This window comes from Hipposideros armiger, unplaced genomic scaffold, assembly GCF_001890085.2.
Source record: "Hipposideros armiger isolate ML-2016 unplaced genomic scaffold, ASM189008v1 scaffold_424, whole genome shotgun sequence".
Taxonomy (NCBI): Eukaryota; Metazoa; Chordata; class Mammalia; order Chiroptera; family Hipposideridae; genus Hipposideros; species Hipposideros armiger.
The window spans coordinates 392,566-408,220 of NW_017731774.1; the positions used below are offsets into that span (position 1 = coordinate 392,566).

The 15,655-nt window shown below is 44.1% G+C and overlaps 1 protein-coding gene across 1 annotated transcript in view; it reads left to right on the forward strand.

Annotated features, from left to right (window-relative positions):
* The window catches only part of TGFBR2 (transforming growth factor beta receptor 2), an 83,049-nt gene that overhangs the window by 36,645 nt on the left and 30,749 nt on the right, over positions 1 to 15,655 (forward strand). The window contains exon 3 of the mRNA XM_019664515.1: positions 3,210 to 3,400. Coding sequence (XP_019520060.1) covers positions 3,210 to 3,400 — 191 coding nt within the window. The remainder of the gene's footprint in view (positions 1 to 3,209; positions 3,401 to 15,655) is intronic.

The following is a 15,655-nucleotide window of genomic DNA, read 5'->3' on the forward strand; positions in this document are numbered from 1 at the left end:
TTCCTTCCTTCCTTCCTTCCATCCTTCTCCTCTCCACTGATCATCTTTACTTAAAGATCCACTGTGGTGTGAGCTTACTTTTGCTAATGAGAAAGGCTGTTTTAATTAAGATATGTTCCCTTGACTCACAATACAAGTCCACATGGTTGATTGTGAATCAGATCTCTGGAATAAGAGGTTTTGCTTGTCTCAGAAAATGGGAACATGTCGGGGAGATGAAGCCTCCCTCTCTCCTCTGTGTCCCTATAAACACTAAATACAGTGAACGTTATTTTTACCTGTCTTGGCACAGAAACACTCCTGTGGAGTGGGAGTGTGATAAGGAGAAAGGGACACATGGTGGGTGCTGTGCTAACCTCCCCGACCCTCTCAGCCTTGAGGTGTCACCCCGTCAGCCTCTAGAGCTCTGGCTGCTGAGGGATCACCCCCAGTCCCTCCCTGGAGTTCCCCTCCACTGAGAGGGACTGCTTCATTCTCATTTGCCCTCTCCTAGGGTTTGGCTTCTGTTCCTGGGCAGACAGCATCCTATGATTGTCCAAATGCCTGGCTACTTTGCTTCAATTTGCAACAGTTCTGACGGGCCATCCAGCTTTACGGCTTCTGAGGGGTCAGCTGAGTCCTTTACTGCAACCTGCATTGTGGTTCAACCCCTCCTCTGTATAGTGCTGCTCTGATCAATGCCTTATAGGTGTCTCTTCCAAAACCTCCTGCACAGAAATCTCACAGCCTCGATTTCTGTGTCCAGAGCACCCAAACTAAGAAAGAAGGCTATTTTAGCAAGAGCCAGGTGTGTAAACTGAAAGGCGCTTCCATCATAAATGCATTTCACTGCCTTTATCAGTTTTAGTGTTGTTTCCATTCATTCGTTGATTGATTCATTCAAATAATGTCAATTGTGTGCCTATTCCATGCAAAATGCTCAAGTTCTTTCCAAGAGTAGAAATATTTTGAAACCAACATTAATTTCATGACTGTGGTTCTTTTTCCAAGTCTATGGACAAATTCTTCACCTTTAATTGCTTAGAGCAAATGTGACAAGACACAGAAGTCCATATTTTTTCATTGTGTTTTCCCTTCCTGTGCTCAGCTGGCTCCAACAATTTTTTGCAACAATTTTTTCCCCTGAGCTCTGCTCTCAGGGGAAACACTGTGACAGTAGTAAGTGGAGAAAGCAGGTAGGACTTTACCCAGACTCAAGTATTATAACTGAGTTTCCTCTCTGCAAGTTTAGTTCTCTAAGCAGCTAGGACAGATGGAAAGCAAGAGCCTCTGAAAGAGCTGCCCAGTCAGTGCAGAGCAGCTGGACTTCGTGGCTCACAATTCCTTTCTTGTCCCATTCCTTGGCCTCTGGAAGCTTCACAAGAAAGAGATACCATGCCTTTCTCCGGGAGCATAGAGGACTCAGTTGCATGCCTTTTGCTACCAAACCACAACCCTACACACACACACACACACACACACACACACACGCTGGGGACAGGCAGGAGGTGTTCTTGTTTCATGGCCACCATTTTTGCCAAGACCTCATACCTTTGGGATTAAAGATAGGAAGATTTTTACCTGCACATCGCTTGTGGTGGGATCGTCCCAAGTGAAGTTTCATTAGTTCCCTGCCGCCACCCTAGAGTGAGGACTCCAGCTTTACTCTTCCTTTGACAGCAAGGACCTACTTAGCAAGACCTTGCCCTCCTTGTCCCTGGCTGGAGCTTGGTTTTCACACAGTGCCACGAGTGTGTGTACTGGAGTCAACTCTGGGCTGTATGGATGTCATAAACATGACTGCATTCCTGGTTGGACTGTTCCATCCTCATGCTGACTCTCACCCTTCTTATCCCCTTGTTGACACACTGCTCTACATTGTCCTTGAATTCAGCACTCAAGGATGGGATTGGTCACCTTGCTCCTTCCCTAGGGTATGGGCCCACTTCTTTCCAGGTGAAAGCTGTACCTTAGCTGCTTCTTGCTTCCAGCCTGCCTCCCATTCTCCTCGCTGTGAGCAGTGACCTTGTGTGTGTGGGGGGCAGGGAGGGCAGGGGAAGATTGGTGAGTGTACACTAGTGTGTGTTAGCACACACGTGTACTCCTGTGCATGCATTCAGAATCCTCCCCAGGGAAATTTACATGTGCAGATGGACTGGACCTATCAAGTCATTTAAGGCCTGATTAGCCCCTCCCTAGACCCTCCTGCCTGATACAGAGACTACCATTTAAGACAACAGACATTTTGCATCCGAAAAGGACAGAGTTGGGAGGAAGGATGTCAGACCCACCTTGGCATTGGACCCAATCATCCAAGATGGCACGTTTATGAGGGAAGCAGGCAGAGAAATAATGCACTTTCCAAAGATGCCAGAGTTTTACTTTGGCTTGTGCAATTACAATAGTGGGCATTAATCATGTCATTTTTAGATGTAATGTACACATACAGCCAACTGAGCATTTCCTAGGGCCCCCGTGAAATGCTGTGTGAAAGATTCGCTGAGTCCCTAGCCGAGTTAGGCTCCAAATTATTCCAAGAAGAAATTAATTTTTGACAGCATACAACATTTCACTGAACTGTAAATGAAGAACACCTTGCAGTTCTTCCCCATATGTTTTAATGTCCCCCCTTCCCCTTCTGTTCCTTTCTGTAATTCTGGAAACTGCAGTTCTTTATCTAGGAAGTATCTTCTGTTTTCTCAGAACAGCCAGCTGCTGACATGGAATATGCCCTCACACACAGTGCCCTGGGGCCCAGCAGACAAAAAAAAAAGGAACTGCAGCATTTTCCCAGGCTTGCTTTTTGAGAACAGGTTAGCTAGACGTGACCCTGGTTCTTCCAGATAAACTAGGCTGCAAAGCGCTCCTGGAGGTTTAATATCATCCCGAGGACCCAGCAATCTTGTTTCTCCGTGCCCCGCCCCCCCTTTCATGATTGAATTAAGACTTAATGTGTAAAAGTCTCCGACAGGATAGCCCCCAAGGAAAGCGCTCATGTTTCCAGTCCTAAGTGGGCTCTGAGAATAAACCAAGGAAAAACTGAAGTGAGGAGAAAAAGCACAGGAGACGATGGGGCAAGCTGTTGCAGTTGGAAAACGCGAACCAGCTGCCATTGCTAGAAACGACTTCATGAAGGAAATGCCTTCCAGGTTGCTTTTCTGCCCAGACGCCATATCCATCCGCTCTCTTTTTCTCTCCCCGCCCCGCCCCCATGAACCTCTGCACCCAAGGAGAAAGAATGATGAGAACATCACGCTGGAGACCGTTTGCCACGACCCCAAGCTCGTCTACCATGGATTTGTCCTTGAAGATGCTGCTTCGCCAAAGTGTATCATGAAGGAAAAGAAAGTGAATGGCGAGACTTTCTTTATGTGTTCCTGCAGCACGGATGAGTGCAATGACATCATCATCTTCTCAGAAGGTAAGTGTCTTTCTCCTGATGGGCTGGAGCCTGGCTTCGTCTGTGCTGATTGCTTTTGTGTCTCCGGTCTGAGGCTCAAGACAGCACTTCCTTCTGTGTCTGATGCTGGAGGGTGAGCTGGTGCGCTGTGGATTAGCAACCCAGTCGCCTGGTGGAGAGCAGTGCTTACTGAGTAACAGGGTTGGTTCCATCTTGATCAAAGCTGGCGCATAGGCCCATGTGATTATTTGTCTTGGACAAATAGCTTCTTTCACTAGAACAGTGGTTCTCAAAGTGCGGTCCCCGGAACAGCCGCAGCCGTATCACCTGAGAATGTGTTAGAAATGCAGATTCCGGGGCCCCACCACAGACCCACTGAATCAGAAACTGTGGGTGCTGTGCCCAGCCACCTGTGTTTTAACAAGCCTTCCAGGTGATTCTGATGCAGCTAAACTTTGAAAAGCATTGGTCTACAGATTAGAGGAGGCTGTTTGATACAAGAGGGGGACTTGCTTTGAATGAACTCAAGTGGTTTTGTGTAAAGATTCCTAGGATTTGTCTAAAGGGCCCTTATCGTTGGTCCCATTTGAGAGGAGAACTGAAATGCAGAAGGAAAATAATGAGCCAAGGTTCACTCCTGGAGACAGGGAAGACTAGATTAGATTCTCCTGTTTATCTTTGAAGTTCAGCATTCACTCAGCTTGAAAGACAGGCACACACTGGTCCCTCAATTTGAAAAAAACGATTCAATGATTTGAATTACAAAAGCAGTAGATGTTCCTTATCAAAATTTCAAACAATCCAACAATATGTAAAATTTAAAAAATGGAAGTACATTAACCTCATCCCCTCACTCCCACCCCAACAGATAAGCAATATGGCATTTGTTGGATTTTCATGTGTGTCTCACTCATTTATTTATTCATATAATCCTTCCTTCCCTCTCTCATTCCCTACCCCTCACTCTCTCCTTCCTTCCCTTTCTTCCTCCATCCATGCATCTGTCTACCTGTCCATTTGTCCTTCCTTCTATCCATCCCATCCACTCATCCATCTTTCAGTACAAATAGTTGATCTGACTATAAATATTATTGGGTGACTTTTTTTTTTTTCACCCAACCACTTTTACTTCTTCTAAACAAGACAATACATACAGATATACTACACACCTTTAAGCTGCCTAGAATTCCATAATATGGATTACCTCCTATCACTAACTGAACCATTCCCATTCGGTGGATTATTTAGGTGTCCCTGGTTTTTCGCTTAAAGCTACATTGAATATCTTAACAATGCATATGTGCGATTACTATTTCTGCAAGGTAGATTTCTAGAAGTGAAGTTTCTCAATCAAAGTTATGAACATTTGAAATATAGTAACCACTATTAAACTGTTCTCCTTCCAAAAAAAGATATGTGAGCATAGGGATTTCCATGTGCCTTCTCCAACACTGAAGATTGTAAGCCTTTTAATTTTGCCAGTCTGGTAGTGAAAATAATATTCTCTTGGTTTTAGGAATGTACATTTAGAATGTGAAAAGGTCGGGGCCGGCCAAGTGGCTCAGTTGGTTAAGAGCTCGCTCAAGAGTTTGAGCTCTGAGCAACAGTGGTTCGAGTCCAGCCCAAGCTGAGCAGCCGCTGAGCTGCCAACAGGTAGCAGGATGGCTCAGCTAAAAACAAAACAAAACAAAACAAACAAACAAAACAAAAAATAGAATGTGAAAAGGTCACTTTAGCCCAATAAACATTCCTTTTGGAACATGAGTGCTGGGTCTACACACTATCCCTGTATGTTATGTGTCCCCACTATGGGAAACGATGGATTTCCTCCATTGTACATGGTGCTCACCAGCACTGCAGACCAACCTCCTGCTCTCTGTCTGTGTCCTTCACCTGCTGCCAGTTTCCCTCTCTTCCTGTCCAACTCCCCACCTCTGCCAACTTCTCAGTACCCGAAGGCAGGCATGTACATCTTACCAGTGCAACACTTTCCAAAATCACTCCTTCCTCCTATTTTCTTGTCCTATAAACACTACATTTATCTCAGTTTACTTATATACTTTGAGTGAGAAAGGAAGATATAACTAGATTAAATCACACTAAAGCAGAATACCTGATACTTTGGATTCACATGTCAGCTTTCTCCAAGCACTTCCTTTTTTCAAAAAAGACCCAGGGTAAGCCATAGGAATTCATCTTTAATTAGTAGAATATCTAGACATTTTATTATCACCTATGAAACTTTTCTCTCCTTTTGCACGCTGACTCGTCTACAATTAAAGAGTTTATTTCATCCAAAAGGGACACAATTTGATAAATGACCTGCAAGTTGGAGATAGCTATATATGTATATTACGATAAGCTTTTAAGATATTAATGACTTCAGTTTTCAATGTATTTTAACTCAGGTGATAATCATGGGCCCACATTCATACATTTTTCCTCTTATTCATTATCAGGCTTTTTCTTTCTCTATGAGGTGAGATAATCACCCTAAAGACAATTTCTCATTGTACAACTCAAGAAATCCAGCACAGCTGATGACTCAGATGTCTGGGTGATTTCAGCGTCTTTTAGAATAATGATCCAAGGTTGTTTGCATTTAATCTTCTAAAATGTTCTAGGGGATGTTTGCTTTGTTTTTTAAATATCTCTCTTCTCTGAAAAGAGAGATTTTCCCTCGCCTAAAACAACAGGTGCTAGAGCAACATTTTAGGTTCTATTTCTCTACTTATTGCCACCAGCTCTTCTTGATACTAAGAAATGAAAACTCTTGAAGTAATTTTTTATTTCTCCACTCCAAGTCAAACAAGATGTCGAACACAAAACCTCTGGAGTGTTTTACACTGTATTTTGATTAGTACAGTACTCAGATCTTGTTTCCAGATTTCTGATCTGCAAACACAATGGATGATAATTACTTACATCTTTTCATTTTGTTACGTATGTAAGGGAAAAACGTTGAGCTACAGATTTTCTTTTTACATGTAAATCTTAATTTTCAGTGCTATTATGAATGATAGCTCACATACAGAGAGAAGATGCTGTTGCCATGTACAGTGCTCAGGCCTTTCCATGGCTTGGCCTCATTTAAATGAAGACCACTCCACGAGTAGGCGCTGGTAGAATCCCCATCTTATGGGTGAGAAAACCAAGCTCAGAGAAGATTAACACTTTGTCCAGAACCACATGACTAATGGGTGGCATAGCTAGGATTTATAATTGGCTATGTAGGAACTAAAAAAGTCTGTGAGGGCTTGCCTTCCTTCCTTCCTTTCTTTCTTCTTTCCTTCCCGCCTTCTTTTTATTTCCTTCTTTCTCTCTTTCTCACTCTCTCTGTCTCACTGTATCTAAACAGATAATAGATACACATATTTTAAAAATGCAAATGCTACAAAAAGGGTACAGTGCAAAGAAAGTCTTCCTTTTAATTTGCCCTCTAATCTCTCTGGCCAGTGCTAACAGTTGGTCATCCATTCTTCCAGAGAGATTTTTCTGCATAGAATTCTGCAGTGGGAATCCTACATTTGGTAAAGCATATAATTGAGAGTTTTAAAAAGTTAGATTCATTGATGTGTAATTTGTATAAAATAAAGTTCACCCTTTTCAACTGCATGGCTTGCTGAATTGTAACAAATGTATATAGCTCTATGACTGCTCTGATAATCAAGATACAGAACTTTTTCATGACTCCCAATCAGTTCCCTCAAGCCTGTTTACAGCCATATTGGAATTTTTATGCACATTTTAAACATGTGGTTGCTTCCTTCCTTTGTGATTTTGATGTTACTTAACTAATGCCATGGCCTCAGCCCCCTGAAGAATGGACACCTGCCCCCCCCCCAATAAAACACTGCTGTTTTCCTTTGCTTCTAGAAGCACCAAGCCTATTCTAACAAACAAACAAAACCAAATGCCAGCTCGGCTGAGATTGCCTCTCTCACTCCGTGTCGCTTGTCTCGATGTCATGCAGTGAGTGATCCTGGAACCTGGCTGGTGGTTTGAAGGGAGAATGGACCCCCATACAAACCCCCGTTTTCCCATTTCAGGCTCCTGGAAGTCAGCGTGTCTAATGGCTTTTACACCAATTGTCCTGTCCCTCTCCTCAAAGCTCTTTTATTTTGTGTACATGAGCAATATACAGAAAATGCACTGAAGATGCATTAAGGTAATCCTCTTAAGGCCCAGTAAGGTAATTAGATCACTATTTCCAGGTGATGCTGGAGGAAAAACAGCAACACAGAAGTTAAGTGCCGTGCCTTCAATCACTCAAATCAGCTTGTCAGTGGTCGAGCTGGGCTGCAGCTGAGGTGTCCAGACTTTCGCCGAGGTCTTACTTCCCTAGTACTGGGCATTCCAAGGGGCATGAGGGACTGCTCTGAGGAACTGGCGGGGAAGGGATCGACTCAGCTCTCCTTCACCTGCTGTGTGGACTGAGCTTCGGTAGAAGATAAGGACAACAGGAAGCTGGCCGGCTTTCATGAGTTTGAAAATTGCTCTAGAACAAAGGAGTTAAAGACACCTTGTGTCTCTCTCAGTGAATCGGGTACTGCCCTTTACTCCTGAAACCCCCCAGTGGGGCCTGTGCTGTGCCCGGTGCCTCTCCTGTTTCCCCGAAGTGGCGAAGGGCAGGTGGGATTAGAGGACCAGCTACAACAGAATGAGGCCAGGCTCTGCTCTTCACAGCTGTGCTCCAACAGACATGTCTTTTCGTCCTGTCTCTGACTCCCTCTTGCCAAAAGATGTGTAGACTTCTGAGGAGGTCAGCATCTACCTACTCCTGAACTCACCAAAACGTTAAGACTCCAGTTAGAAGAGAGGGTGTCTGCCTTGGTTGTTACTGATGGCCCGGTGACAGCTGTGAGTCAGATAAGACCTATCAGCTCCAGGACTGAAGTGAGTAGGATGTAGGAGGAGAGAACCCAGAGCTCATAGGTGCCCTAGTCACTTGCCAGTGACATACCTACTTAAAAGACATTATGTAGTTATTGATCTCTTACCGAATCATTAAGAATCAGACACAACCGTTCAGTTGTATTAATTTCATAAATGGTTTCCAAGAGCAGTACAGACACTGCATTTGCAGACCACCGGGCGGGGAGATGATTGCTGCTGTTTTAGATAATAGAGAAATGGTCTTTGTAATGATTGAGTGGGAGCCACTGGTGGGTTTCCCGGATTTGAGGCCTATTCTACCCCTTACTAGCATTGCCACCTTGGACCAGTTACCTGACACCACCGTGCTTCCGCCTTCTTGGCTATAAAATGGAAATAAAAGGAAGAGGGGGTTGTTGTGATGGAAGGATTGACTAGATTCATGCATGCAAAGTATTTGCAGCAGAGCCTGCTGCAGCATAAGGTATCACTGTCTGCTAGCTGTTATTACTACTTGGGCTTTTTCTATAGGGTTTGGGACTTTTGCTTATTTGCGGACATGAAGCCAGGATGGTTCAGCCCTGAGGTGCGTTCCAGCGTTCGTAGCTGGGTTTTGACCATGGCATGCCTGCACAGCAGACATCTCCAGGTGTCACACCCCAAGAGTTTTGGAGGGGCTTGCTTTGCTTTAATCTGTGCCTCAATCAGTTTCTCTTTTTCTCCACACGCCTTCACAGAAGAAGGGGGGCATGCTGAGTCCAGGATTTCTAATCAAAGCTAACCACATCCCTTGACATCCTTGGATAATATTACAAATTAGGCACATTGTTCCTGTTTTGACTCAGAACCACAGCAGGAGGTAGCTAAATAAAACTGGAACGACTCACAAGGGCCTCTCAGATCAGTGATGAGGGTAATCACAGTTCTGTATTTGCCAAAGGGATTCACTCCCTCTTCTTTCTTTCAGTAGAAAGCTTGCTTTGGGCCACGTGGCCTTCTCCTTGAATGCCTGTGCCACTGTTGACCAGCGAGGCTAGTAATGGTACCATCACCTGCGATTGTGGTAGGGATCAAAAGGGGAGGGCCCAGCACAGTAGCTGGTATGCAGTAGTGCCTCCTTTCTTACTCTTCATCCTCTTGGTAAGGAGAACACTTCAGCCAATGAGCACATTTCTTCTGAATGATGAAAACCTTTACTCCTCAAAGTGTTGGCAGACCAGACAAGCTCACCAGGGAGCTTGTTAGACGTGCAAAACCTTGGGGCCCTCCTGGACCTATTTCATCAGCATCTGGGTGGTAACAGTGTCCCTGGAGATTTGTTTGCACACTGAAGTGTGAAAAGCACTGCTGCAAACTCCCCCAGCTAGCGATAGAACCAGAGATGGGGCCTATTCACTTCTTGCTGGTAACTTGCTGAGCTAATCAGCTCAAGAGGAATAAATGTGATCTTAAACCTGGTCATTTAGAAATGAGCTAAATATACTTGACTCAGTCTATTCATATAACAGGACTCCCCAGTGAAATGTGGGTGTTTTTCAACAGCAGTGGTGAAATTCATTTTTTATATACTCCACAAACTGTGCTTACATGGGCCTGGATGGAGAGAGGATCAGGCACATTTTTGGGAACATTTCTTTGGTTTCCATGATAATGTTTGTTTTAGTTTATCTGTGGGATTGTCCCCTAATATTTCTCAAAGTGAGAAGATAATTTAGGAATGTTCTCAAGATGCATTTTAGAAGATGTTGTTCTGAATTGGATCTGTAAGAGTTGCTTGGCAGCCCCAGAGAGCCCTGGACAAGTAGTAGAGTGGCATTAAAGAGCATTTGCCCGAATCTATTTGTTTCTCAGTCATCAGCTGGAGGCGGGTACAAGGAAAGCAAGAAGGTGGTATGTGGGAGACTAAAGGAGATGTGCTTCTGGACCACTGCCAGCTCCCAGGGGACTGGAACCCTCGCCATCCCAGCTTTCCTCCTGACTTAGAACTGAACTGCTTATCCTGGACATTGAGAGGCACCATGGCCACAACAGGAAAGGGAATTAACACCAAACTCAAGTCCTAGACTTTGAAAAGTTTGATTTCAAGGCCAGAGGCCCCCTCCCCTTCCTTAAGTGATGTGCAGGCAAGCTGGTGCCATGCCCAAGGCCCAAACTGTGGGAATTCATAGGACAAGAATAGCAATGATCACTGCCCTAGGTTGAAAGCCTACAATGGATTGGTTCTTCTATGCTAACCACTTTCAGTGTATTGTCCTGTTTCCTAGAGTCATAAATTTTTTTGGTGGTGGTGGTGGTTGGAGTGTGTGTGTGTGTGGGGGGGGTTATGTTTTTTGCATTTTTCAGCTTTATTGAGGTATAATTGACAAAAAAAAAAAAGCTATTTAAAGCATACATCATTGTGACATGATAAGGATATACCTTGTGAAAAGAGTCCTGCCATCTAGGAAATTAACACCTCCATCACCTCACATATTTATCTGTGTGTGTGAACATTTAAGTTCCACTCTCTTAGCAAATTTCAATTTCAATTTGTACAAATTTCAATTGTACAATACAGTGTTATCAACTATAGTCACCATGTTTTACATTAGACCCTCAGACCTTATTCCTCTTATAGCTGAAAATTTGTACCCTTTTACCAGCCTCTCCCTATTTCCCCCACCCGCCCAGCCCATGGCAAGTACCATTCTACTCTGTCTTTGTGAGTTTGACTAATTTTTTAAGTTCCATATATAAAGTATCTCCTGTAGTATTTGTCTTTCTCTGTCTGGCTTATTTCGCTTTGCCTAATGCCCTCAGAGTCCATCCAAGTTGTTGGAAATGTCACGATTTCCTTCTTCCTCATGGCTGAATAATATTCCATTTTATATATACCACATCTTCTTATCCAGCTATCCGTTGTTGGGTGCTTAGGCTGTTACCATGTCATGGTTATTGTGGCTAATGCTGCAGTGAACATGGAATGCAGACATCTCTTCAAGATCCTGTTTTTATTTCCTTTGACTATATGCCCAGAAATGGAATCGCTGGATCATATGGCAGCCCTATTTTTAATATTTTGAGGAAACTCCATACTGTTTTCCATTGTAGCTGAACCAATTGACATTCCTACCAACAGTGGAAAAGGGGTTCCCTTTTTTCCACATCCTCGCCAACACTTGTTTTCCCTTGTCTTGTGGGAGTCATCACCTTTTTATGTTGCATTGAAACCCATGAAATTGGCTTGTCCAAACTTTCCATTTTACTGACAAAGCAATGGGTCTCCAGGGAGTGGCCTGAATTTCCCAAGATCTCACATCAGGTTCTCCACCTTTTGTGCACAAAAGAGTCAGAGTCTTGTCTCCTTTTCAGGGGATAGCCTCACCCTTCCATGTTCAGGTCCAGGTGGGGTTGTGTGCTCTTTATCAGCCTTACACCCATGGCGGGCCATGCACCTCACATAAGAGGCCTCCTGCTCTGTGGGCACAAGACTGGTAACTGAATGGCACCCCCCAGTCACCATTCCCCAAGTCCTTGGCAAGTAGGACATCCCATACTATTAGCCCACGCTATTCACGTGTTTGTGAGGAATGATGTTTATAAATGATGGCTAGCTAGGTGCTCATCTTTAGATAAAATATCATGGTCTTCCCAGGGAAATTATCTGGCTTCCAATCCCAACTAAGCCATTTAGAAGCTGTTTGTCTTTGGGTGAACTAATTCACCTTAGTTTTCCCTTCTGAAAAAATGGGGATGGAACTGGCGCTCACTGTGAACAGGACTTTGGTGAGCATAAATGAGTTTATTCATGTAGAGAACTTAGAACAGTACTTGGCACAGAGCAAGTCTTCACTAAATTGTGGCTGTCAGTAGTTACTGTGGTTCCCCTAAATTCAAATATCTTATGTTTGGATTTGGCCAGGTGAGCTAGGAGCTTTGTACCAGCATCATGTTGTAGTCTCCTCCTTCCTGAAAATTCCTTCCACTGCACTGTGTTTAGGTTCCATCCATCATAAGCAACATTCTTCAATTTGTCTGATTCCAGCTCCCACTTTTACTTTTCTTTTGTCTTCCTACACTCCCATATCTATGTGTAGGTTGCATGAGATTTTCTTTTTCTTTCTTTTTTTTTTTTACAGAATGGAACTATCAGTAAATACATCAAGTATAGCTAGTTAACTTAGAAACTAGGACTCTGGAAACCACTGTGACTCAGAGTTCATCCGATGTGGTGAAATGGAGAAGCAAGCCCTCAGAGGTCGGCTGTCACCCGATATGTTCCCTGCTGACCTGCCCGCTCGCTGAGTGCAGGCCTTCATAGTCTGTCTGCGTGCTTACTGACCAGAGAAGTTAAGGGAAGGGAGATGCGGACTCCTTAGTAGCCAGAATTTCATTCCTTCCCCTCTCATTGTTGTAGAATTTCTTTTAAATGAAAACAGCCTCTTTGGTTTGCAAGCCTAACTCTGGCAGGAAGACAAATTATTTTTTTACAGTATCAGACACACGGTTTCCTGTCTGTGTTTAGCTTGCTAGCAGAACATCTCAGCCGGCTGGTTCCCCCTGGACCTCCTGTGACCTTAATAACATTGCCTCCTGCCCTCTAGCAAGCCCACTCTGTGTATTGATCACATGCCTGGTCCACGTTTATTGACTCTTACCGGTTTCTGAGTCAAGGAAGACTGGGAAGTACTGTTGCCTTTCTCTCACATCTCGTTTTGTGTTTGTTCTGCTCCAGCACCAGGGAGCTAGCTGGCTTCTTGAGGGAAACTCCTGGTTCTCGCATTGGAAGAAAAGAGAAGCATAAATGGTGCTTTGGCAGGTCCGGGAGTTCTGGGTGTGCTGCCTTTGAGCCGTGCGCTCGCTACTCAAAATAGCTGTCTCGCCAGCTGTGCATTTTTATTTTGAGAGAAACAAGCCAGATTTACTTTCTGGTCTAAATGCAGAAGAAAAAAATAAAACAAGTGTGGAAATATGATGGAGAAAAGTTGTTAGAAGAGGAAAAACAAAATGATGGATTAAAGTCAGTAGTGTCCTTCCCGGGAATACAAATCAGTTATTTGAGGTGATGACTCAGGGGAAAGGAGCCTTTGGTTGTGAATGAGCGAGGTTAGAAAGCATCCTCCAAGTCCATGAACACGGCCCCATGTCTCGCCAAGGACATAATAAAGACTGTACCTGCCAGCGGGCATTGTGATGCAGTCAGTGAAACTTAGAATGTACTTGTAGTGACTGCAGGCAAAGCAATGGCTTCTGTAGATTTTAATTTTCCTAAACCACAAAGTAAACAAAGGCGCTCGGAGGCCAGATGTGGTTGCCAGTTGTGAATAGGTCTGCTCCGGAACCTCCTTCTGATATGAAGCATGGCATCGTGGACACAGCCCGCTCGAATCCCACCCACTGGCTGTGAGTGACCAATAAAACAGTTGGACCGCTAAGGCTGGCGTTGCTGCGAGGCTGGGGTGATACATCCTCCATCGCCTTCCTCTCCCCCAGCCACCTCCTTATGGTCTATACACAAACACACCAGTGGGTGATGGAGAAAAGGTCGAGGGAGACGCTTTTTGCTACTTTACGAGAATTTCAGTGTCCCACCAGTGGAAAAACACAAGGAAGCTAGCTAACCGCCGTGAAATTGACTTTCATTTCCTCTCGTACTAAACTTCAGAGGCTGTGTTTACCACCAGTTGCACATCTGGCTGACTTGCTTTTGAAAAATCTTTTCTGGTCCTCAGATCACTCCTGCGTGTTGCTAATTATGCAAAATATCAATTTTACCCGCAATAAGTATGCCTATTAAAAAACATATGAACTTTTAAAGAGACAATTAACATTTGCTTTTCTACTTTTGAAAAAAATATATATACCTCATGTTGCCTCATTAGGATACAGCTAGTTCCAATGTCAAGAACAATTGATCCTAAATGTAGCCATTAAAATTCTTTCCATTCCTTTTATGTCCAGGTCCCATCCTATTTAAAAAACCTATTTCCCCTGTCAGGCTGAAGTGGTTGGTCTCTGCCTTGACCACAAGTTGGAAACATCTGATAAGCTTTATAAACTACTCATGAACTGGGTCTTAGCCCTGCAGTTTTGGACTTAATTAGTCTGGGGCCTTGTATCAGCATTAAAAAAAAAAAAAACCAACAAGACAAAAACAAACAACTCCCCAAGATACTCTATTATGCAACCAATGTTGGGAGCCACTGCACTCAAGACTTTTTTTCTGCTAAATCTTTTTATATTTTTCAGCATGTTCCCCTGTATAACTTGGACAATTGCAAATAGAAAATGGCAACCATGGCAGGAAGTAGCCAAAATTCAGCCTTCTAGGTTAGAGGAGGAGAAATCAAGCAGACCAAACACCTGTATTACCAACCCCCTGAGAATACTAAGATTCTTTAATGTGGGATATTACTGTGCTTTCCACAATTTACAAACAGTTACTTCAGAACGAGGCCAAGGGTCTCACTGGGAATAGGTACCTGAGATTTTAGAACTGATGAAATTGTGCACTAAGGGCAGGCACAGTTTAAACCTGACAGGGTGACTGAAAGGTTGGATGGTAAGCGCTGGGTGCCATTGCCTTGGAAAAGACAAGGCAGGGACGGGAGGCAGTGTGCATAATGGCAGGAAGTGAAGACACGCAGGTGGGAGGGAACCGCAGAAGCTGGGGTTCCCGGGGAAAGCCAGGAGAGACGTGAGGCTGTGTGCTGGTGACCTGACAGGGTGAGTGATCAGTGTACTCTCCTAAAGCAGCCTAGCCTCCCCATTGGAGGAGATACTGAAATAACTTAAGAACTGTGTCTCTGCTTTCTGATTTCCTGAGCACATGAAGGGCCCCTGCACAGAGTAGAAGATATAACCCAGCAGTCAGCCAGAAAAAGAACTGAAGAACTAGGGCAGGTTAGGGATCCTACCAAAACCCAAGCTAAGTGGTCTGCTGAGACAATAACATGGAGAAGAAAACGAAAAAATTCCAGCTCTGAAGAACATATATCAGGCGGAGGTGCTGTCTGTGGAGCAACAGACATCCATAAGACACGTTGTTGCTTCTTGGGTCAAGCCGAGCCCACTGTAGCCTCTCTGGTAATGTTGGTTGCCTTCCTCCTAAAGCCGCAGCCACAGAAGTATCAACACTCTATATTCCAAGGAGGAACATGAGGGATGATGAGCACAGTGGAAAGAATGCCTAACACAGCAGAGGCAGAATCAGGGTTTTAATTGCCTGGAGTGACCAGTAATATGAAACAAGAGATAAATGCACATGGGTTCAAACGCTCAATGGCAGAGTTGCAGCTCATCAAAAAACTGACCGGGCACCTGTTCATGATAAAGACCCAGGGGTTTACAGGTGAGTTGAGATTATTCAGAACTTGGAGTGATCTGGCGGAGACAACCAAAACACAACAGAACAAGCCAACC